This window comes from Ichthyophthirius multifiliis (assembly GCF_000220395.1).
Source record: "Ichthyophthirius multifiliis unplaced genomic scaffold scaff_1120509250104, whole genome shotgun sequence".
Taxonomy (NCBI): domain Eukaryota; phylum Ciliophora; class Oligohymenophorea; order Hymenostomatida; genus Ichthyophthirius; species Ichthyophthirius multifiliis.
In genome coordinates this window covers 37,441-62,408 of record NW_004087083.1, presented here as the reverse complement: position 1 = coordinate 62,408, position 24,968 = coordinate 37,441, and the positions used below count along the sequence as shown (strand labels likewise).

Sequence of the window (24,968 nt, the reverse complement as noted above, 5' to 3'; positions counted from 1 at the left end):
TAAAATAGCTTTTTCTTTGTTCCATTTTTATTCTTTTACTTTTATCTTTTTTTATTTAAAAAATATAAAGATTGTTAATTATTTTATTTAAAATAATCATTTTCTTTTAATATTAAATAATTTATTTTTTTTGTATTTCTTATTTAAATAAAAATAAAATTAAAATTTATTATTATTAAATAATTTTTATTTCATTTCTTATTTAAATTAAATAAAAATAAACTTAATATTTTAATTGATTGTTTTCATCTTGAGTTTGTTTTAGTATTTTATCTCTTTAATACTAGTTTTAAGTATCTACGAATTCGTCTTTTTTATTTTTATTGTAATGTGAAATTTAATAATCTTCATCAAATTTAAATTCTTCTTATTGAGAAAGCATTTATATGTTTTTTATTTTTTTTATTTATTTTTTATAATAATTTACTTATTTGTATAATAATATTTATATTTATATTGTTATTTTATTTTTAAAATTTTACTTTTTTAATTTAAATGATATTTTTATTTTATTAAATTTAATTTAATTTAATTTTAATCAATAAATATTATTATTAAATAATTTATTACTATTTGAAAAAAAAAAAAAATATCAAAAAAAAAAGACAAAATAATATAAATACATTATATTATATTATTTTTAATTATAAAATAAGGTCAATTATAATTTTTAATAAAGCAAAGTATCCATATATTTATAATATTAGATATTTTTTTTGATTATTTAATTATAATTAATATATACTAATTTTATATTAATTTAAAAACAAATAAATATAAAAATTATTAAATATTTAAATTATTAAATTATATTATTTATAATTAAATATTCAGTTAAAAATTATTAAACTAAATTTAAATTATATACAATCTATAAATTTAATTATAACAAATTTATAATATCTATAAAAATTAAAAATTAAAAGATGTTTGCATTAAATAATTTTAAAAGAAACTTTATATAGTCTACTTTTAACAAGAGAACTTTTTTAACAAAAAATATAGAAAATAATCAAGAATTAACTTAATTTTTAAATGAAAACAAAAAATTAGTCAATGAACAAATATTTCAATAGTTTCAAAATTTAGCAAAGAATCAAAATTAAGTATTTTTATATAAAATACATGGCTTTTCTAATTTTTTTTTTAAATCATGCAGATATTAAATTTTAGGATTTACATTAAGTAATAATAATTTATATTTTTATTTTTATTAAAAAAAAAAAAACAATTTTTTTCATTTTTTCTTTTTTTTTTAAAAAAAAAAATAGTTTCATTTGCCTATTTTGGATATTTTTTGGATAAAAAATTATAAAAATTATAAAAAGATACATATGAAAATAAAGAAAAAAGAAAAAAATTATACGTAATTTCTTACATATTAGCTTTTTTTAATACTGTAGGAGCTATAATTACATACAGAATGGGAAGAAGATATGTAAAATCAATAAATTATTTACCAAATAGTTAGTAATTTGAATTTAATTTTTATGGACTTATTTGTTAAGATAAGCCTTATATTATAGAATTAAATGAAGTTTTAAGAATAAAAAAGAAATTATTAGACTCTACTGTTTAATTTGAAATAAAATCAAAAAAATGCAATAGAAAATACATTTCAACATTAGGTACTGGATATTGGTCTAACAAAAAAATTTTTGAATATATTGTTGACAAAAATAGTTAAATTGATAAAATATAAAAAATTAAATGATTTGTTATTATTTATATCGTATTTTTCGTTTTAACCACAAATAAATATAATAAAATATATTTTAATTTTTTTGTGTTTTTATAAAAAAAAAAAAGAATAATAATATTTAAATATAAATGGATTTATGGAATAATTCCTATTTAATTAAATCTTAAATAAATTTTATAAAATAAGATATTGAATAAGGGGAATAATAATAAGCATAAAATGAAGAAATATAAGATGACTAAAATGAAGATAAATAAAATTAAGAAAAATTAATAAAAAGACAAAATAAATTTAATTAATAACTACCATAATGTCACATAAAAATAAAAATATATACTTTTTTTAATATTTATGATTATCAATATAGTATATAAAATGCCTACAATAAATTCAGAGTTAAAAAGAAAAAAATCACCAAATAGCGAATAAAAATAATCTTAATAGAATGAAAGTCCAGGTCCTGGTTATTATGAAGTTAATACTCAAATGTTTAAATAAATAATATCAGCAAAGTAAATAATATTTATTTATTTTTTACAACAACAAAATTGATTTTATAATTAAAAAAGTATTAAAACCACTTCCCCATAAAGATAATTAATTATTTAAAATACCCCTGGACCAGGAAAATATGTAAAATCTAATTACTAATCATCTACGCCAAAATATAGCTTTGGTTTAAAGATGAAAGATGATTATTTTACTGAAAATACATAGAAAGATTATAATTTAGGTCCTGGCTAATATCCTATTGATACTTCTTCAATTTAAAAAAATAGAACCTTTTCTATTTCTAAATAAAAAGAGTGTAATATTTTTTATAGTTTAAAACAAAAAAATTAAAATAAAAGAAAATACTATTATTCAAAACATTGGACCCGGTTCTTATAATATATCTAAAAACCCAATTTAGAAACGATAGACTGGCTTTAAAATTGGAAAAGCTGTTAGATCTTATAGTCCTTAAAAAGATGTTTTACCAGTATTATTTATTAAATATAAAATGTTTTTTTTTTTTACATTCTATTTTAAAATGCTTTTTTAATAAAGGGACCAGGTTAATATGTTTTAGAAAATAAAAATCCTATTCCATGTATAAAAATAGTACCCGGAGAAAGAGTATATTCTTATATTAATAAAGACTAATCTATACCTGGGCCTGGCTAATATGGAAATAGATAAATATACAATTTTAAGGTATTCTAAAGTTTAACTAATTATAATTTAATTTTTTAAGATTCGCTCATTATCAAAAGACTTTAATAGAAACTAGAGTTTTAAAAATAATAATGAAACTTAAAATAATGATTTATAATAAAGATAAAATAAAAATTTATATATGAATAAATAAGTAACAAATTTTTATAATTAATTTTAAAATTAAATTTTAATAAATTTTACTATAAATAAATATTAGTAAAGAAATTTAATTGATTAATAATAAATTTAGTAATCGAATGGTTTTGGGACTGAAAAACGAATAATTAAATTTACTTCAGAAAAAATCAATAAAAATATGTTAGATTGATTATTTTTTTTTGTTAAAAAAAAAAAAATGAAAAAGATTTAAAATATTTTTTTTTTATTTTTATTTTTTTTTATTATTTAACTTACTTAGTATAAAACTATTTTAATTATAATGAATTAATAAAAAAAAAAAAAAAAAAAAAAAAAAATTTAAGTAAAAATAATAAAAACAAATTAAAATTTTATAATAAGTTATATTTTAAAAAATAAAATACATAGATATATAATAAAATAAATTATCTATTTTATAATATTTATTTTATATTAATTATTTCTTAAAATATCAAATTTTATATTTTTTATTTATTACAATAAAAAGCATTTATTTATTTTCTAAATTATAATTTAACATGGAGTTAGACCTACAAACTAATCTTTAATATTAAAATAATATTAGATTTAGTTAATTAAATGATGAAGATGCTGCTAAATTATATGAAGAAAGGTAATATTATATTTTAAAAAAGAAAAATATTAATATAAAAATAAGATTTAAATTGATAGAAAATGAAATGTTAAAAAAATTTTAATAATAAAAATAATAAAGCAAACATTAAAGTGTAAGAAGCTTGAGTAGTAATCGTTAATCATAATAAACAATTGTATAGAACATTAATAAATATAAATAGTTAAATATAAGACTTAACACAGATGAATTTTCATAAAATAATGGGCATAAAAATAATGTAAAAAAAAAAAAAAACATTAATTTATTTAAAAAAAAAAATATTTAATAATATTAAAATAATTAATTAATTATATATATTATATATATTATAGCCTTAAACATAATAATTAATTTATTATACACCCTCTAGTAATTTTAATAAAAAAAAGTATTAGTCAAACAATTTAATAAAATCATAAGAATATAATCGGGCAGAAATTACGTAATTTGAAAAGCAAAAGGAATTCAATTAGGAAATAAAAAATACGTAAAAAAGTAGTCAAAAAACTAAAGAAAATAATAGATATTCATCAATGAAAAACCGAAAAGTTAATAAAAACGATAATCGTACTGGAGAAACTAAATAGAAATATTATTCTATGTCTTATTTATCAGATGAAAAACATAATATAGATCTTAATTTCTAAAAAAATAAAAATATTAAATAGAATAAAAACTATGGTTTATCCTAAAATAATATTGAATAAAACGATAAATATATTTTTAATAAAAATTAAATTTATAAATAAGAAAAAATTTCTTATAAATAGTAAATATTAAAAAATATAAAAAATAATTATTCCAATGATTTAATTTTTAAAAGTAATATTAATAATTAAAAAAATTACTTTCAACCAAATGATAATTTATCTAATAGTAAAGTTAAAATTATTAATAATCAGTAAAATATTTAAAAAATATAAAACAATATAAATAAATTTTAAGTTAACAGTAATTTTTTATTAATATTTTATATATTTTTTTATAATTAAATAAGATTCTTAATTTTTTGATTAAAAAGTTGCAGATTTATAAAATAGACTAAACTCTTTAGTATTAAAAGCTAATTAATGCACTTAAAAAATTAAATCATATCAAAATAATTAAAATAAAAATTGAAATTAAATAAATAATAAATTTTCAATTTTATTATATTTATTTACTGAATATTTATATATATTTTAATAAGAAAAATATAAGAAAATATATATATATATATAAAATATATATATATTATATATATATATATATATATATATATATATATATATATATATATATATATATAATACGAATATAATTTTTTTTTATTTTTTAACTTAATTGTTTTTATATTTATTTAATTTAAAATTATTCTTTTTTTTATTAAAATTTAATTTTATTATTATTTTTATATTTATAATATAATATTATCGTTATTTTATTTTTACAAATATTATAAAAATTAATTTTTAATATATATAATAAAAATTAAAAATGTATCGCAAATAAGATTTTAAAAAATTAGATTTATTAGGTTCCGGCAAAAAATATACAAAAATATTTAAAGTTTAACATATATAAACTGGAAAAATATATGCACTAAAAGAAATTGAAGCTAAAACTCTTGAAAAACTAAACGAATATAAAGAAGAAGCTGTTTAATTATCAAAAGTATAAAATTGTCCTAATGTAGTGAAATTTTATGGCTATTATTTTTCTGAAACATAATATTAAGCATATAGATTATGTTTAATAACCGAATATATTGAAACTTGTTTGAATTTAGAAATGATTTATAGACAAAAGAAAAAATAAAATATTTATTGGAAAGAATCTGAATTACTTATTATTATGTTTTCTTTAATTTCAACATGTTCATTATTATAACAAAAAGGTATTATTTTAATTAAAAATATAAATATGATTATTAAATTTAAATAAATAAAAAGGAATATGTCATAGAGATATTAAACCTGCAAATATATTTTTAATGGAAAACGGTGAAATTAAATTAATTGATTTTGGAGAAAGTAAAGATTACTTTTATGATCCTTAAAATGTGTCGAAAAATACATATACAGTTCTTTTTTTTTTTATGTTTACTATTTATTAAATAAATAAAAAAAAAAAAGATGGCTACAATTAGAGGTACTCCTTAATATTTATCTCCTATTTAGTGGAAAGCTCATGTAATAGATGGAAACTCACGTTATGTGGAACATAATATATATAAATCAGATGTTTATTCAAGTGGTTTAGTTATTTATTAATTAGCAGCAATTGAAGAAGTAACAGGTTTTAATAATAAAACTTCGGAATTAGATGGCGAATAATTAACTAAAAATTCACTTTAGGAACTTGAGAAGAAATATTCAAATTAATTTGTAAATATAATAGCCTTAATGCTAATATTTGAAGAAAGTGCAAGGCCTAGCTTTGTTGAAATCGAATAATTATTTATTGAACACGAAAATTAATACAAGGAGAGTATAGATAGTAAAAATGATGGAAAGAAAAAGAAATTAAATAAATATATAAGAATGTACAATTAATAATATAATTCTTTATTATAAAATAAAAATTCTAATAATAATTATATTAAAACTGGTAAAAATAGTTTATAATAATCATAAATGTAGACATAAAATATATCAATATAATTAAATAACTAATAATAATAGAATAATTTATAATAAAGTTAATATAATAATATTTAAAATAATTAAATTTAATTAAATAGAGAAATCAAAAATAAAGAAAATCAAGAATAATTCTATAAAGAAAGCACTTTGATTTTAAATGAAAATTGCTATTGGTTTGAATTCGGGGGAAATTCTATTGGAAAGTTTTCTTTACATAAATAAAAATGGAAAATCACTTAAAATCCAGATCAAAATCCTTTTCCTTATCATTTTACAGTTGTTTATATTCCAGAATCGAAATACTATTATTTATTAGGAGGCTTATAAGGAAATAATTTTAGAATTTTTACTTAGGGCAAAATTATTATGGCAAAGAATTAAATTTCGACAGAAAAAAACTTCGTTGCTGCTGTATATTATAATAATAAAGTATGGATTTTTGGAGGATATGATTCTCTTGGAAAAAGCCAATTAAATTAATGTGAATTTTATAATATATAAACTGAAAAATGGCAGAAAATTGCCGATCTTGTTATTTCTAGAAGCCAGGCTGCTGCCTGTAGAATTAATGATAACGAAATTTTAGTTTTGGGAGGATATAATAAAGATAAAGGTACTTTAGATAACATAGAAAGATATATTATTAATGAAAATAGGTTTGAATTAACAAATATTAAGATTCCTATTCCACTGAGAAGGTTTATGGTAGTCAGAGTTGCGAATAATTAAGCACTTATATTGGGAGGATTAAGTAAATTTTCCAAAGAATCATAAAGAGTTTTTAAATTAGATTATGAAAAATAAAATATTATTGAACTTGAGTAATTAGAAAAAGGAGGTATTATTGAAAATAAAGTCTTAGTTGATAATTAGGATATTATGCATATTTTCCTTGAAAATGCTAACGGGACTTCACCTCATTCTCATATTAAATATTATTATGATCCAAAATATACTATGTATGTTACTTAATAAGAAATTTGATATTTATATTATATTTTCAATTTTATTATTTATTTTATATATATATATATATATATATATGTATATATATATATTTATATATATGTATTTTTATATTTATATATTTTTATGTTTTATTAACTTTTATTTTATTTTAATATTATTTTTATATTTTTTAATAATATTTAGTTTAATTTTTTTTATTTTTATTAAATTTATAGCTTAATTTCTATTTTAATATATATTTAAAAATTATAGATTAATATAATGATATATTTTGAAATCTTTTAATATCATATAAATTATATATTATTAATATGGTAAATACTATATAAAATTATATATTACATAAATCATTTATTTAGATATATAATAATATTATCAACTTAAACTAAGCAATATATTATTTTTTATTTTTTAAATTTAAAATAAAAATAAAAGACAAAAATAAAATTATATATAAATAAAATAATTATAAAAGTAAAAATTAAATAAAAAAAAAATGTAATCTTATAATTCTCAAACACTTCGTTCATCTGGATATGCAACTTCTTTAGGTCTTACAGATTTAGAAGTATTTATAAAAAAGAAAACAAAACAAAATAAACAAAAAAGGGCGCTAAAGCAGTAGCTAGAAGGCTTTTCGATAATTATGACAAAGGAAGAAAAGGAAGATTAGATAATGTTGATTGTGTTCCTATGATTGTAGAAGCTTATAAATCATTTAATTAATATTTCTCACCTTCAAGTGATGATATAAAGTCATATCATAGAGTTTTAGACAGAAACGGAGATGGAATTGTTACTTATTAAGATATTGAAGATCTTTGTATTAGATATTTATGCGGACAATAATAATAGGGATAAGTTAAATAAAATATTTAAATAGAAAAAGTTAAAAGAGCTAATAAACCTTAATATACTTAAGAAGTTGAGAGTAAATTAGATATTGTAAATATTTTTGCTATTTATTTTATTTATGTAATTTATATAATAAACTTAGGCTAGAAGATTGTTTAAAAAATATGATAGTGATGGAAGTGGATATTTAAATGATAATGAAATTGTTGGACTTTTGAGAGATACTTATGCAGAAATGGGAATGAAAAATTATGCACCAAGTGGGGAAGACGTAAGAATTTGGATGTAAATGGGAGATACAAACTAAGATGGAACCGTATCTTTGGAAGAATATGAAGAACTTGTAATTAAATCTTTAAGAAATTGTGGTATTAAAGTTGAATAATAAAGAATTGTATTTTGATTAATAAGAAAAAGGAAACTATTTATTCATATTTTTTATTATTTTTTTGTTTTGCTTTTTTTTTTTTCTCCTTTAATATAAAAAAGATAATTATAACATTTTATTTTACTTTTTAGTTCTTTTTTAATATATAAATAAACAAAAAAAAAAGATAAAAAATATATATTTTTCTTTTAAAAGGAAAAAAAAAAAAAAAAATTATAATAAATTATGTAAACAGAAGATATAGATTGGCAAATATTAGTATAATTAGAAAAATGTCCATCAAAAAAATATCTAAGAAAAATAATAGAATTTGCATTTATTATAAGAAATAAATTGAATTCATATAATGATAATTATTAAACTCCAGTATCATAATAATTTTATTTAGATTTAAATTTATCAGAAGAATAATGTCATAAGGTAAAATATTAATATTCTATATATATATATATATATATATATATATATATATATATATATATATATACATATACTTATATATTTATATATATTTATTTTTATCTTTTTATATTAAAGATGTTAGTTTCTTTAGTTAAATTATTAGAAAAAGCTGCATAAAATAATTTTAAAAATATAGCAAATATTTTTCCCTTAGATTTTCATGAATAACTAAAAAATATGCTCGTGGAAATGTTTGAATCTTACGGTGATAGTAAAACATAAATAAATAAATTTAAAATAAAAATAAAATTAAAAGTTTGGCGTAAAAATATGAATAGTAGCATTTAGTAAGGAGATACATTAATTGATATTGATTGGCGAATAGATCTTTAAGTGGCAACGCATAATAACTAAAAAATTAATCGTCCTGTTATGTTTGTTTAGTTAGAAACTTAAGGGATTAAAAATGAAATGAAAACTGTTAATTTTTAATTAAATTCTGTTGAACTTAATGTTTTTCATAATAATTTAATGAAAATAAAAGATTAATTATAATAAATTATTAATATTTGAAATACAAATAAATATTGGATTTATATTTAATTTTTGTATAATTATTATTTTAATATCTAAAATATATATTTGCTTCTATTTTTTAAAACATATTTACTACTTTATATATTATTCTAGCATAAAATTATATATTTTATATAAAATTATAGATAAATATAAATAGAAAAATAAATCTGAGAATAAAATATTGTTTAAAAATTTCATATAAAATTTCAATGAAAAGAATTTTATAAAATATATTATTTTAAATAAAATAATAGTTTATAATATATACATTATAAAAGTTTAAGAAAAATTAATTTATTATATAATTATTTTGTGACTTAACATTATAATATTCAAATATATTTAATTAAAACTTATTATTAAAATCAATCATACTTAAAATTATTTAAAATTTAGATAATAAACATTTGCTTTATGCTCTTTTTATATATAATTATGATTAAATTTCGAAATATATAAATAAACATTAATGGAAGAATAATTTTAAATACATAATAATTTTAAAGAAATATAAAAAAAAAAAATATTTTAATAATTATATTAAATGACAATAAAATTTATAAACATATAGACTTCAAATGAAATAATATATACAAATAAAAGAATGAAAATATAGATAAATAGATAGATATTCATAAAAAAATGAATAAAAGAATATTAGAAAAAAGTTTTATTTTTATAAAAAAATAAAAAAAAATTTTAATGTTTATTAATAATTTAATTTAATATAAATATTAAAAAAAATAACTAATATATATATAATTTAATTATATAACAAATATTTGTAATTAAAACAATAATAATTATAACTATTAATATATATAAAATAAAGAAAATGATATTTTGATAAAAATATATATAATACTTATATAGATATCTATATTGATTCATTCTAATTAAAAATAAAAAATTTTATTATTTATAAATTCTATTTTATTTATATATAGTTTAGTTGTATATTTTATTAAATATTGTATTTATATATATCTTTTTTATATTTTAAAATCTGTTTTATTATTTTGATTCTATTTATAATTCTTTTTGGTTTATCAATATTTATTTTTTAAACACTTTAATTTTTATTAATTGCTTTAAAAATCTTCTGAATTAATTTTCGTCTTTTAATTAAATGCTACTATGTATTTTTTGTTTACTAACTTTACTTTTAATTGTTAGAATTATCATTATAAACTAAAAAATATTTTTTTCTAAATAAAATTTAATATTATTTTATATTTTTCAGTTTATTTTTTTTTAATAAAGCATTTTTCCATTACAATTTACTACTTATACTTTATTTATTTTAAATAATAAAATATTTTTTATTTATTCAAATTTTGATTTTATATTATATTAAATATATTTAAATCTTTAATTATATAAAATTGTTTTTATTTTTTTTTCGAAAACTTAAATGAGATTTAAAATGATTCCTTTTTATTTGTTTTTTATAATATAATTAATTTTTTTTATATAAATTAAGTAATTTTTTATATAGTATATTATATTTAATGATTTTTATAAAATTGAATGAAATCTAATATAAATTTATTTAATCAAAAATGTTCTTACAATGTAAATATTATTATTTTAATTAATTGTTTTTTGAATAGTAGTGTAGAATTTTTCATTTAAATTAAAATTATATTAAAAGAATTTAATTTTTTGTTACTTTTTAAATAAATGAATTCTTTCTTTTTTCTTTATATATGAAAGTTTATATTAAATTAATATATATTTATTTGATTTTATATTTTTAATTAAAAATGAATTAATAAAAGAATGTTTTATTAAATAAAAACTATTTATATTGAAAAAATACATATCAATTATAAATATTTTTAAATTTTTTTTTAAAAGAATTTATGATTTTAAAAATATATATATTTATAAATAAATTACAAAAAATAAATGTATATATAATCAATTAATCATAAACTGTAAACTAATTAAGTAGGATTCGATTAAATAAAAGTAGAACCAAGTAAAACATTTGTAGAAGTGTCATAAATGGAATAAAAGACAAAAGAACATGTTGATATTTTAAAAAATAAGAAGAAATAATTAGAAAATAAATTAAAAACAAATAAATAAGAAACAGAAAACATTATAATTGAAAAAAATTAAATAGATAATCAAATATAATAAATAAATGAAAAAACAAAAGAAAAAGAATAATAAAATCGTCACAAATTTTAAAAGAAGAAATTCGATTTAAAAGTTTATTTGTATGAATTAAATTAAAAAATATAAAAAAAGGAATAATAATTATACTAAAAGGAATAACAAGAAAAATATGAAAGATATAAAACTGAGAAAAAAAATATTAATATATTAACTAATAAAGCAAATTAAGCAATAAAGCTTTCCAATGATACATTAAAATAATAAGCAGATGAATTAAAACTCATTTAGGAAAGATATATTATGATAAAATAAAATTATTTGGAAGTTCAACAAGAATTCGAGAAAGTAAAACACGATTCCGAAATATAGTTCGCACATGTAAATATTTAGATAAATAATCATAAAAGCAAAGTTAATTAATTATATGCTTTTTTGAATTAATTACATTAATAAATAAATTCAATAAATAAGGATGTCACTTTTATGAATAAGATATATAATAGAATCTTTAAGAGTAGGATAAAATTTCAAGTTAAATCAAAGATATCTAGAATGAGATTACTTAATCGGAAAAAAGAGTCGAATTAATAAGATAATAAAAAATGTAATTACTTAAATAATTAGATTTAGAAAATGAAAACGGGAATAATTAATATAAATCAGAGTTTGGGAAAAATATGAATATAAATAATTTATTTAAAGAAAAAGAAATTAGAATTGATTAATTAAAAAAAGAAAAATTGAATATTAAAAATCAAATTAACGAATTAACTATTTAAAATAAAATTTTAGAAGATAAAACTATAAATTATTTTGATATTTAATAGAAAATTCAAAAAAAAGACTAAAAGGTATGTATATATTTTTTATTTTATGTTTAAACCAAAAATATATTAAAAAAAAAAAGATTAAAAATCTTTAGTATAAATTAGATATGGAAATTAAAGATTAAAAGGTTAGAATAATTGAAAATGTAGTTGAAACACCAGTTTTGATTGAAGTTCCTATGTTTGTAGAAAAACCAGTTTTAATTAAAGAAGAGATAACATTGAAAGAATCGCTTTAATATGAGATTATAAGGATTAAATAGGAAATCAATAATTTCTAGTGTTATAAAAATCAAAAATAAAATCAAATTAATGAATATAAAATTAATTGTGATAATATTATTAATGAATATAAACATAGATAAAAATAAGCTTAAATAAATTAAGAAAAATAAATAATGATTTATGAAAAGAAATATTAATAAAATAAAGACTTAATTAATAAAATTAAATAATAAATGAATGAAATTTATATTAATTTAGAAGATATTATTAAAGAAAATACTTCGAAAAATTAATTTTTTAATAAATTAAATGATGAAGTTAATTATCAAAATTCAAATATTTAAACTATAGTATATCCAAATTATTTTTGAAAATTTTTTTGTTTTAAATAATAACTATTATTCCAAATTTTCTCTTTAAATTATTAAATAAAATAATTTTAAATTTATTATTATTTTTTTATTTTATTTTTTATAAAATTCAATATAATTTAATGTCCTTTAATTAATTATTTTAAATTTAAAGTTTTTTTTTTTTTTTTTTTTCTAACAAAAAAAAAATATTTAAATTTTTATTTTAAAAAATTTATTTATTTATTTTTTAAAAAAAAAAACACATACACACACACACACACAAACACACATAAAACTTATAAAAAGGGAAAAAAAAAAAAATTAAACTATTTTACTTTTGAATTTATATATAATAATAACACAATAAAAATTATTTAATAAACAAACAAAAAATTATATTTTTATTAAAAATTCATATTTCTTAAAATTAAAAATAATTCTTTTTATAAAAAAAATATTAAAATGAAAAAAATCAGAGAAGTTGATGTAAAAAGACCTATCTCGGATATATTATATGATGCATTATCAAATTTATTTTTGTTAATGTTTTTAAAAGATAGTGAAAGAAATAGAACTCGTATGTATTATTGCATTTTAGTAACAATATATTTTGCATAAATATGTGGTTTCCTCGTATCGTTAAGTGATAAACTTGTAATCGATTAATATTTGTAATATCTATTTAGTTTGAATGAGTATTTAAGATTAACTCCTTTAGCAGGAAATATTTAAAGTGAATTTTTAGCTTTTATTATATTATACGTTATATGCATATATGAAGTTGGCTTAGTAATCATAGCATTAAATTTAAGTTTTTAAAACATAAAAGGTAAAAAAAAAAAAAAAAATTAATATAAATAAAAAATAAGAGGATTGTGATATTATGAAAAAAAACGGATTTTAAATTGGAAGTTTATAATTTTATTTAGAACATTAAAAATGGATATTTTCTTTGATAAAATTAGATATTATTTTTGGTGTGTTATTTTGTAGGGGAAGTATTGATATGGAAAATAATAAAAGATGCTAAAAAAATATTGATTTTCGTTCAAATTAATCAATTTAATACATAAATATTGTCTTAGCATCAATATTAATAATTACTACAATAATTTTAAATGTTATAGTAATATTAATATATCATAATCCAGGTATTTAAAATTAAATTAATATAATAATTATTATTATTATAAAAAAAAAAAACAAGAATTAAATTCTGTAAATCAATTAAAATCAAGATATAGCAAATTTAAATTAATAGAGCCTATTTTAGAAATATCAATTGTATTAATGTCTTATAATTAAAAAATTAGTTTAATGATTTTTATATGTCAATTCTTTGCAATATTTTTACTATGTGAATATTTTATTCATTTTCCTTTAATGGATAAAAATATATCAGATTTATATGGTTGGCTTATTATTGTTTTTGAAATATTTGTAACTATTGTTTTATTAAGGGAATATACTTAATTTGTTTCAGATTATAATTTTTGCATATTTTTGTTTCTTTGCGCTACTATTTCTTATGGGTTTATGAAAACTATTTGGAATAATAAATTTATTTAAAGTATGTGTATTGATCCAAATAAACTTAGTGGTAATTTTTTTACATCTATCATATAATAAAATATTTTATTTCTATTAGAACAACCTAAATCTACATGCCTTTATTTGGAAAAGTTATGTCAATTATACGAATAAAATCTAACTATTCCTTCGTCTAAACTTACTTTGTTCGGTTCCTTAGTTTTGCATAAAAAAGGATGTAATGTAATTAAATGTCTGTGTAAAGATAATTAATTTAATGAATTAGCTGGTAAGTTAAATATATATATATATATATATATATATATATATATTATATATATATATTATTATATTTATTATATTTTTTACATTTTTTTTTTAATTTTATTTCATTTTTTTAAATATTTCATTTAGTTAAAATGATTATAAACTCATTTAAAATATTCTCATCATTATTTTTGTATATAATTTTTATTAAAAATTAATAAATTTATAATAATTTTATTAATAAGAATGCAATATAAAAATTTAATACTGTCATAAATTAAAAAATATATTTATATTAAAATTTCAAAATATAGGTGAAGAGAAACCTACTATTTCTGGGGGAATGATTATTGATTTAGGTAAAGATATCAAAGTAAAAGGTGTAGATTTTCCAAGGTTATCTTAACAAATGGAAATTTTCGAATTATGGTTTATGGAATATATTGATTTTTCATTCGAAAAATTAATCACTGATTTAATGAGAAAGAACTAATATTAAATAGCAGAAGTACTTTTTTTAATAAATTTTTTATTTAAAATAATATAGGAAGTTTGTTTGAGATACTGGTTTTTTTTAATAAAGTTTAAGAAAAATTAAATTAAAGCCTTATATTAAAATAAAGTAATGGCAAATCTTTTAAAAAATAAAAGTTCGTTTTTTTGTACAGTTGAGAGAAGTTTAACAAATCTAATTGAAAATCGAATAAAAGAAAGAGATAAAGCACATTTTTATTCATATAGGTATATACATATATATATATATATATATATATATATATATATTTTTATTAATTTATATATATAAAGTTAAAAAGATAGATATGATGCTGTAAATAATTCTAAATTTGATATAATGGTTAGTTCAGAAACAATAAAAGATAAATTAAAAAAATTATTAGGTATTAAAATAAATTAATTTCATATTAGTTATTATTTTTTATTATTTATATTAAAGGAAATTTAGTGTTTGATAAATGTGAATATTTTGAAAAGATGATTAAAAGTTTTAAATCTTTAGAAAAAATGAGAATAGATACACTTGAATTTATATAATATGTATAAGTGTTTGAAAAAATGGTTTAAGAATAAATAAGTAAAAACAAAGGTAATATTTACTTTTTGAAATTCTAATCTCTTTTAAATGCTTATATATTATTCGATCCTTTACGTTGTAAAGAAATAGAATAATAATTCGAAGATGTAATAATAAAAGACAAAGCATAAGATGCAATAAATACAATTACAAGTTGTAATATTCTCGAAGGAAATGTAGGAAGTATTGTAGCCAGTTTTTAAAGTTTATAAAATAATGGAAAAATATTAAAGTTTTCTGAAAAAATACCTTAGATATTTTCTTATGGAAGGCATGAATTTTAAATGATAGTAAAAAATAAAAATAAAAGTAAAAAAAAGACATTTATAATAAATAGGAAAATATCAAATAATTGATACCAAATTGTATAAGTATAATGCATGATTATTTTTTAAAAAGACTTGTAAATACAGGGATTGCAAAGAGTGTAAGAAACTTTAGACCAATGTTTGCTTTAGATTAAACGGGATATATTTTTAAAGTGAAACTCTTTGTTAATTACTATTTCATTAAATAAAATGATTTTGCTTTTAGTGCTCTTATTGTTAAATAGCCTTCTAATTTTATGTTTATTATTTTAAATTCTAATGGTTATATAGAAGGAATTAGCCAAAATTTCAGTTAATTAATTAAATATGAAAATATTGATATTAATTTTTTAAAAAAATACCATTTTTCTATACTTGTTCCTTAGTTTTTGGAATTTTTATAGAAATTTAATAAAAAAGAAGAATATTCATTTTTAAAATTTAGATTAATAGTACCTAAAGGTACTTTTATTATTTAAATATAATACATTTAATTATAATATTTTATTTAATATAGATATTATTAAATAAGGGAATTATTTCATCCAACACCACTCTAATTATTTCAATTAGTAATCTTTTACAAAAGAATGGACCAATAACATTTAAAATTTTATAAGTGGAGTCAAAAATGAAGGGAAGGAAGTAGAATATGAAATAACTTTTAATTTCTATCATGAAATTTTTAATTTCGAAGGTTAAAAAAGACTTCTTTTTTATGTAGAAATATAAAATTTCGTTTAGTGGGACGATATATAAAACTCTTTGTGTAGTGGCAACACAATATATTCAAAAGATACTAATCAAGAAGCAATAGAAGAAAAAGACGAAGAGGATGATGAAGAAGATGATGATGAAGAAGAAGATCAAAAAAGTAAAAACGTAATAAATATTTTAATTAAAACAACAACAATAAAAAAAAAAAAAAGATAGATAGACAAATATAATAATAATTTTAAGGAGAAAATGAAAATCTTCTTTAAACTTCGCAAATAGTTTATGAAATTGATCAAAAATAAAACGCTCAAAATAATACGGAAAAAGAATTTAATTAAGTACTTTAAAGCTATCCAGAAAATAACACTTTAATAACATATTCGAATAATGAAACAACACCTACAAATGCTTTTTTACATGAAAATATAAATTAAAAAAATGTAATGTCTGCAGTATAATAATTAGGTAAGAAAGCCATTCAGAATTTATAGACAAGTGATGTAAGTATAAATAATTCAAACAAAATTAAAGATTCGAAAGAAAATTATGATTTAAATAAAAGTAAAGAATCTGTAAAGCTTTCGGAAAATAATGAAAAGGAAGATATTGCATAACATTTCAAAAAGGCAAATAATAATCAAAACTATGAGTAAAGTTCTTAATCGAATTCTGTAAACTCGTCTACTAATATGATATTAAAAAGCATTATTTTAAATACTTCAAATTAGGAAACACCTGCTTTTATGCTTTTATTATATACTGTCTTCTTGTTTTAATTTGCAGTTTTTATCACTGTTGTTATTGTACTTGTTATTACTACTTCTTAAAATTTTAATGATTATACTGTAGGACTTAATGAGATGGGAAGATGTGCTAAATTACTTTTACCGATTTCTTAAACACTTATTTCTACGGATTTGATTTGTATTAATAATTTAAATTAAGGAGTATAGTACGAGTAGAATATTGAGAAATTTTTATAAGAGTAAATTAATATTAATTATTATGATTATATTGGCACGTTATATAAGCTTATAGGAAAATAAATATAGTATAGTTATTAGACTTCTATATTTAATTTTGTTTTGAATGCTGTTTTAATTTCTGATGGATAAGAAGTTTAAACTGAAATACATTATACGGAGTTTTTGAAGAAAATTGGGGAAAGTATTTATTAACTTACACTCTAAGGAAATTAAAAAATTTTAAATGAAAAAAATGTATAAAGATTTTTAATGACTAATAACTTGAAAAGTTTATACTAACTTATCCATTAATCATAAATAGAAGTAAATAATGATATTGATGTTTTAAAAGAAAATATTATTTATATTAATTAATTTAGTGTTATATTGGCTATTTTTCTTATTATTTTATCTTTTGGATTCTTATATCCTTCTTATAGGACACTCAAGTTTAATTCTTAAAGAATTTTAATGATTGTGAGTAGAATGAAAGAGGAAGAGACTTTTGAGATTATTGAAAATTTAAAGGTTATTGGAAAAAAACTGTTTTCTGATGATGATGAGTATTTGCATTTAGATTTTTCGAATTTGGCTTTAAGGGAATAGTCAGAAAATTAGATAAAAGTTAGTTCTTAAAGAAATAGAAAGAAAACTAAAAATTAAAAATAAAATTATTTATATGATCGTATTTCTAATTAAGAATTAAAGTTTTTGAATTTCATTATTATTCTTATGATATTATGTATATTATCTACTGCTTTTTTTTTGATTGTATTTTTTATTTATTTATTTATGTTATTTTTTTTTCATATAGATTTTTATTTATATGGATCAATTCTCGAATAAATTTGGTATCCCAGCTGAAAATTATAAGAATTATGTAGAGGCTTGTTTGTAGTTTTCGGCTATGCAATCATCTCATAATATAATCATTTTGAATAATTTATTTAAAAAGACTTTAAATATTTAGTATATAAAAAATATCAAATAAAATGAACTTATAACTTTAAGAGACAGTCTTTTAGAATAATCAAGAAATTTTTTCACAGAAAAATATTTAAATATAGCTTTAAGTAGTGAAGGAGAATATTTCAAAAATAAACTCTATAGTTTAAGTACATAAGAAACATGTAATTTAGATATATTATAAAAAGAATATAAAGATATTTGTTAAAAAAATATGGAAGGCTTACTTAATAGAGGATTAATTAATTCCATTAAAACAATTTTTAATTTAGTTTAAATATAAATACTAACTTAAGATTTTGATAAATTAGTTGCTTCTAAAGAATATTAAGAAAGTTTGATATAAATGTAATTAATAGTTTTTTTTTTAAGAACAATTATAAGCTTTTTTGAAGATGAAAATATAAGAATTAAAGATGAGTTTGTACTTACTTTATAATTAATTTTGATTCTTGGAAGTATTTTTTATGTACTTCTTTTTATACTTATTATTGGTATTTATATGAAAAAACTAAAATAAGAATATCTTACTATCAAAAAAGCCATTTAAATAATTCCTTATAAAAGACTAACTGAAGGTTAATTTTATTTTTTTTATCATTATTTATTTATTTTAGATTAAATGACTTTTTTTTTACTCAAAAAAATTATGGATATTGGAAGATGAAAGAAATAAAATATAATTGTTTATATGGTATATTTATTTATTAAAAATATTTTTAATACTAAATTTTTACATAAAAATAATTATATAATCATTAATAAATAAAAAGTATATTGTTATATAAGATTTAATTTGCTTTTGTATAAGATTTTTTTATATTAAATAATTAAATTATTTTAAATCATAAAAATATAATAGTAAACATTTATTTTATATTTTTTTATTAAATTAGATATTTCAACATAAAAAATATAAGGCTCAATTTATTATAAAATTATTTTATTATGGAAAAAATATAATCTATTTATTATTTTTTTTATTTGGTTTTTATTAAAGGTTAAAAATAAACTAAACCAACTATATTTATGTATCAATAGTTATTTTATTCTGATTCGGTTATTGCTTTTTATATATATTATCTTCGTTAACTTTTATTAAATTGCTTTACTTTATTTAATAAAAAATATATATTTAAAAAAAAAAAAAAAATCATATAATTTGATTTTTTTAATTTAAATAAATTAAATATTAGGAATACAGTTTTTTTATTAAAATAAACTTATTGTAAAAAATATTTTCTTTCTTTTTTTAAAATAGTAAATAAAATAATGATTACTATTAGAATTATTATCTTATTTTAATATAGAAGTTAAAGAAAAAAAGAAAAAAAAATTAAAAATATTAAAAAATTTTAATTATTAATAATAGCTTTATATATTTTGGTTAAATATTAATAAAATAGACCAAAAAAGCTAAAAAAAAATTTTTCATTATATAAGTCACATTTAATTATAAATAAAATATTTATTATAATAATTATAAGATATATTTTAATCATTTTCGATAAATAATATTGAATTAACATCTAATAATTAAATATTATATTTTTGTATGTTAAATTTTTATTTTTTTCTGAAGTTTTTTGTTTAAAAACTTAAAAAGGGCATAATACGTTTTTTTACGTTTTTAAAAAAATAAAATAAAAATAAATTTAGTAAAGTAATAATCATATTTTTTATTTTAAATTGTGATTTTTATCATTTTTAATAAAAGAGCTAAATTTATTTTTAAATAAAAGAAATATAGAAATATATGATCATAAACACATTTTAATATTATTTAAAGTTGAAATCGATTAGAAAGTAAATTTTTTGATAATATTAGATTGAAAACTATATGAAATAATCCTTTTAAAAGAAAAAAAAATAATTAATATTATTTAAAAACATAATTCTTTTATATTTGAGAAAATAAAAAAGATTATAATAATTATTAAAAAAAGAATAAAAGAATAAAAAATAAATTAAATATAAATAAATACTAATCTATTATTAATTTTTGAAAAATCTTAATTAATTATTTGTTTAAATTATTTACTTAATTTAATTTGAATCTGCAATAATATAAAAGTTAATATTTACATAATAAGGAATTATTCGAATATAAAAAAAAAATTAGGAACATATTAATATATATAAAAAAGAAATAAAATATTTATAATAATATATATTAATAATTCTCGTTCTTAATATATTTATTTTTAAATAATATTATTTTAAAAGATAATTATATATATATATATATATATATATATTTATTTTTTTTATTATTATTATTTTATTATTAATTTCTAAACTGTATTTTAAATTGTCGTAATTGAACTTACTTATTAATATAAACTCATAAGTATAATATTTATTGTGTCTTTATAACTGGAATTAACATTTTTCATTTTTAAATTTTTTTCTTATATATTAATAAAGCATATTTGTACAGAATATTATTTATCAATAAACATATTTTATCTCAAATAATCTTTATTTAGATTATCTCCTCAATGATATTGTATATTATTTTTGCATTTAATACATATATAAATTTATTTAAGATGGTTATTTTAACGAGAAAGACCTTTCTATTCATTTAAAGCTTGTATATAACTTATGTCTATTATTATAAAAATTATTTTCTTCTGTTTATAAATTACCTCAAAGTTAGTTTTATGTTAAATAATTATAAATTAAAATGATAAATAGTTAATTTCAAAATTAATATTTTATTAAGTATATTGAATTAGAAATTACTATATTTATTGAGGTTTTTTTATTTTTGCTATAATTATATTTTAAAAAATTCAATCAAAAAATAAATTAAAAAAGAATAAAAAGAGCAGATAAAAAGTCTTATTTTTTTATAGGTCATAATTAAATTTAATTATAAAATTATTAATTGTTTTCTAAATTCAAATATTTACACACAAAAAAGTCCATTTTAATTTTTTTTCTCACTCTCTTTTATTTATAAATGTAAAACTATATTGAATTTATATTTTAATATTTTAAGAGAGATTAAAGAGTAAAATAATGCGCGTCAAAATTTACATATTAAATACATTATATTAACTTTGAAGATTATATTTATATATATATATATGTTTAGTATTTTTAAATTCTTTATAGTTTTTACTTTCATGCATTTTTAATCGTATGTTATACTTTAGTAAAGAAAGTATATTGAAAAATGAATAAATATGAATTTATGAAATTTATGCTTTAAAATAAAATCATGAATATTAATATCAAAACAAATACATTAGTAACTTTATATATATGGTTCTAATTGATTTCTATAATTGAAATAAATATAAAATTATTAAAGTAAAGTAATAAAATAAAAGAGTGATAATTTCCAATTCATTTTTAAATTTTAATTAAATAATATTTAAAACAATCAAATAGATAATAAAAATAAGAAAAATCGATTATTTATTCAAAAAAAGTACACTTATATAGACAATGATAATATACTATAAGTTTAACATTATATCAAACGTTCATTTAAATATTTAATAAGAACAAATTTAATAAATTTATGGGATAAATACTAGTTTAAAATATATAAAATGCAGCATATATTATGTAAAGATTTATGTATTAAATATTGTCTTAAAAAAATTTATTATTTTGTTTTTAAAAATATTATTAAATTTAATAATTTTTAATAAGAAGTTTTTAAATATTATATATATTTTATAAAAATATTTTAATTTTTTTTTTTTTCATATCAAACAAAAAATACTTTATAATATTTGAAAATATTATTTTTAATAAAATAAAGCATAAAATATGAATAAAGGAGTAGAATTTTTATCACCAAATACAATTTCATGCATTATAGTTTTGAATGAATACTCTAATTTATCAAATAAATTAGATACATCAACACCTTTTGCCAATTTTTTATAAATAAAATAATGGTACTTATTGTTTTTTACTTAAAATAATTTATTTAAAAGAAATTAAATCAAGAAGAAGAATCATAAAGTAGTGAATAATTTTTCAAAAAAATGATTAAGGAATCTCAAAACTTTGAAATAAGTGAAAGATATATAGATTAAGTAACTTTAAAAAATATTATATTTCGAAAATTCTAAAAAAATAAGGTTAGAAGCATATAAACAATACATGATTTATTTAAATACATATAATAAAGTTAATTTTTTTTAAAAAAAATAAAATAAATATTATTTTATTTTTAACAAAAAAAGCACTAAAACATCTCAGATCAATAAGAAATAGCAAAATAGAATAGGGAAATGTAATAGATATGTTTTTAAGAAGATGCTTATTAAATTTTAGTAAATGTGGTTTCAGTGAATTAGTGTAATTACATTAGAATTTTTCGAACTTTAAAAAAGGAGAAAATAAAAATAATTAAATCTAAAATATATATTTAATAGACAAAAAAATAGAAGATTTAGAATAAAAAATATAACGTAAATATAAAAAAAGATATATAATAATAATTTATTAATTTTTTTTTTTAAAAAACATAAAAAAGATTATAATAATTGCTATAGTTTTCAAGAAATTCAAGATTAGATAACTAGTTTAGAATAAGGTAGATAAATTGACAAAATAAATCTTTTGAAAGCCTAAAATGAAGGCAGAAATAATCTTCCTTTATCAGCATTTGATCATTTATATAAATATTTTGATAAGCAATTAGAAATGTTATTTTTTGTAGATAAATAAGTAAATATATATATATATATATATATATATATATATATATATATATATATATATGTATTTATTTATTTATATTATTTATATAAAAGAATGAACCATAGGCTTCATATCATTAAAGTAAAGTAAATCATTGTATATTAAATTTGGCTTATTTAAATTTAAAAATGGGATTTATAGATGAAAGTCTACGTTCTTTGAGCGAAGCAATGCGAATTTCATAAAATAATTAAGATGATGAAAGTATAAACCATTGTATTATTTATTTGTATGAAATGGCTTCTACTTTAGGTCATTATTAGGATACTTTATGGCTTACTGAACATGCAATTTAGCACTCTTAAAATATTTCTCAAAATCCTTAATTGATGCTTTTTTCTTGTCTTTCTTATGCAAAATTTTCTAAAATATATGATATAAGTCCAAAGAATGGAAGTTCTTTGAAATAAAATAATAATAAATGGACTGATTAAATGCATTTTTCAATTAAAAAAATAATTTAAAATTATGAAAACTACCTTCTTCCTGGTAGAAAACAGCCAAAATAAGTACTTTTATAACTTCCTCGGGCTTTAGAAGCTCTCATTAAGTGTTATATTTTTGATTGTTTAAACTAACCTGGTCTAATAGATTTATTAGTGAATAATATATTCGAATAAAATGCTTAAATATTAAGTTGTAATCAAATAATGGAACTTTTATTCGAAATAGTGAGTAAATAAATAGATTTTGATATTGAGAAAAATGTTTAATTGTTACAAAAATTATATTAATTAATGAATAATTTAACAAAGCCTTTTTTTAAGTTTTATTTTTATTATACAAACGCAAAAATGTTCATTTTAAGACACGAAATTCCCGCTGCGAGATTAATGTGGAGTTTAATGAAAAGAGAATTTTAATAAAATTTAATCGATTAACAACTACATGGAAAAATTTAATAAATTCATATAGAAATTTTAATAAAAGAAGGGAAATATACAGAAGCCTATGAATGTATTATACATAATATCAAATTTAATACTGAATTCGGATATATGAAAGAATTTCTTATTTAAAGTTTAGTACTTTTGCTAAAAGTTATGTTTGAAATGAATGATTATTTTTAAGTTTTTACTTTAGTTTAGTAGATTGTGAAGAAAAGTAAAGCTTTTGGACTTTTAGAGTATTTAGTTTTGGCGAAATTATATAAGGTTTTGATGCTTATTAGGTAAGGGTATATTTTTTAGACCCTAAAGATTATTTAAAGTATTATTATTATTTATTTTTTTTTCCCTTTTTTCTTTTTTCTTTTTTGTTTTTTTTATTTTGTTTATTTATTTTTTTACTCTATTTTATTATTTTGTTTATTTTATTTTTTTTCTCTTTTTTTACTTTTTTTTATAATATTAGAATTAGAAAATA

At 16.3% G+C, this 24,968-nt stretch overlaps 6 protein-coding genes across 6 annotated transcripts in view, besides 32 other annotated features; 5 read left to right on the top strand and 1 right to left on the bottom strand. All coding sequences in view use genetic code 6, as the record gives it.

Annotated features, from left to right (window-relative positions):
- IMG5_047770 (hypothetical protein) overlaps nucleotides 1-382 on the bottom strand; it is a gene marked incomplete at its 5' end in the record, with an annotated part of 1,339 nt that extends 957 nt beyond the window's left edge. The window contains 2 exons of the mRNA XM_004037569.1: nucleotides 1-45; nucleotides 224-382. The exon at nucleotides 1-45 is cut by the window's left edge and continues 129 nt beyond it. Of these exons, the coding sequence (XP_004037617.1) occupies nucleotides 1-45; nucleotides 224-382 (204 nt within the window). The remainder of the gene's footprint in view (nucleotides 46-223) is intronic.
- A 468-nt stretch (nucleotides 383-850) lies between these two features.
- Nucleotides 851-900: a microsatellite.
- A 135-nt stretch (nucleotides 901-1,035) lies between these two features.
- Nucleotides 1,036-3,153, top strand: IMG5_047760 (hypothetical protein; the record flags this gene model as incomplete). Its single annotated transcript, XM_004037568.1, has 7 exons — nucleotides 1,036-1,185; nucleotides 1,272-1,669; nucleotides 1,983-2,214; nucleotides 2,272-2,684; nucleotides 2,753-2,899; nucleotides 2,940-3,053; nucleotides 3,120-3,153. 3 exons carry the CDS (start codon nucleotides 1,036-1,038, stop codon nucleotides 2,149-2,151), a joined length of 717 nt encoding a protein of 238 aa, XP_004037616.1. The 3' UTR covers nucleotides 2,152-2,214; nucleotides 2,272-2,684; nucleotides 2,753-2,899; nucleotides 2,940-3,053; nucleotides 3,120-3,153.
- A 124-nt stretch (nucleotides 3,154-3,277) lies between these two features.
- Nucleotides 3,278-3,310: a microsatellite.
- A 41-nt stretch (nucleotides 3,311-3,351) lies between these two features.
- Nucleotides 3,352-3,378: a microsatellite.
- An 86-nt stretch (nucleotides 3,379-3,464) lies between these two features.
- Nucleotides 3,465-3,503: a microsatellite.
- Nucleotides 3,504-4,880: 1,377 nt separating this feature from the next.
- Nucleotides 4,881-4,965: a microsatellite.
- Nucleotides 4,966-5,100: 135 nt separating this feature from the next.
- Nucleotides 5,101-5,151: a microsatellite.
- A 2-nt stretch (nucleotides 5,152-5,153) lies between these two features.
- On the top strand, nucleotides 5,154-7,285 carry IMG5_047750 (protein kinase domain protein; the record flags this gene model as incomplete). Its single annotated transcript, XM_004037567.1, has 4 exons — nucleotides 5,154-5,340; nucleotides 5,446-5,553; nucleotides 5,609-5,739; nucleotides 5,792-7,285. 4 exons carry the CDS (start codon nucleotides 5,154-5,156, stop codon nucleotides 7,283-7,285), a joined length of 1,920 nt encoding a protein of 639 aa, XP_004037615.1.
- Nucleotides 6,348-6,392: a microsatellite.
- Nucleotides 7,280-7,387: a microsatellite.
- Nucleotides 7,309-7,395: a microsatellite.
- Nucleotides 7,321-7,389: a microsatellite.
- Nucleotides 7,396-7,406: 11 nt separating the features above from the next.
- Nucleotides 7,407-7,451: a microsatellite.
- Nucleotides 7,414-7,451: a microsatellite.
- A 257-nt stretch (nucleotides 7,452-7,708) lies between these two features.
- Nucleotides 7,709-7,768: a microsatellite.
- Nucleotides 7,710-7,743: a microsatellite.
- Nucleotides 7,767-8,585, top strand: IMG5_047740 (hypothetical protein; the record flags this gene model as incomplete). Its single annotated transcript, XM_004037566.1, has 3 exons — nucleotides 7,767-7,838; nucleotides 7,880-8,215; nucleotides 8,268-8,585. 3 exons carry the CDS (start codon nucleotides 7,767-7,769, stop codon nucleotides 8,526-8,528), a joined length of 669 nt encoding a protein of 222 aa, XP_004037614.1. The 3' UTR covers nucleotides 8,529-8,585.
- Nucleotides 8,586-8,738: 153 nt separating this feature from the next.
- Nucleotides 8,739-9,488, top strand: IMG5_047730 (hypothetical protein; the record flags this gene model as incomplete). Its single annotated transcript, XM_004037565.1, has 2 exons — nucleotides 8,739-8,933; nucleotides 9,051-9,488. The coding sequence occupies 2 exons, from the start codon at nucleotides 8,739-8,741 to the stop codon at nucleotides 9,486-9,488; spliced, it is 633 nt and encodes a 210-aa protein (XP_004037613.1).
- Nucleotides 8,951-9,025: a microsatellite.
- Nucleotides 9,489-10,933: 1,445 nt separating the features above from the next.
- Nucleotides 10,934-10,991: a microsatellite.
- Nucleotides 10,939-10,991: a microsatellite.
- Nucleotides 10,939-11,004: a microsatellite.
- A 917-nt stretch (nucleotides 11,005-11,921) lies between these two features.
- Nucleotides 11,922-19,450, top strand: IMG5_047720 (hypothetical protein; the record flags this gene model as incomplete). The annotated part of the gene is made up of 11 exons (XM_004037564.1): nucleotides 11,922-11,999; nucleotides 12,449-12,472; nucleotides 12,529-12,730; nucleotides 14,675-14,845; nucleotides 15,069-15,564; nucleotides 15,631-15,722; nucleotides 15,779-16,206; nucleotides 16,254-16,686; nucleotides 16,742-17,098; nucleotides 17,158-18,677; nucleotides 18,721-19,450. Coding segments are annotated over 11 exons (4,531 nt in total), but the record flags the coding sequence as incomplete, so codon positions are not given.
- Nucleotides 13,118-13,146: a microsatellite.
- Nucleotides 13,226-13,283: a microsatellite.
- Nucleotides 13,380-13,423: a microsatellite.
- Nucleotides 14,855-14,918: a microsatellite.
- Nucleotides 15,566-15,627: a microsatellite.
- Nucleotides 17,053-17,087: a microsatellite.
- Nucleotides 18,668-18,710: a microsatellite.
- Nucleotides 19,451-21,103: 1,653 nt separating the features above from the next.
- Nucleotides 21,104-21,130: a microsatellite.
- A 1,372-nt stretch (nucleotides 21,131-22,502) lies between these two features.
- Nucleotides 22,503-22,582: a microsatellite.
- A 992-nt stretch (nucleotides 22,583-23,574) lies between these two features.
- Nucleotides 23,575-23,652: a microsatellite.
- A 1,176-nt stretch (nucleotides 23,653-24,828) lies between these two features.
- Nucleotides 24,829-24,946: a microsatellite.
- Nucleotides 24,840-24,889: a microsatellite.
- Nucleotides 24,841-24,890: a microsatellite.
- Nucleotides 24,848-24,945: a microsatellite.
- Nucleotides 24,947-24,968: the final 22 nt, after the last annotated feature.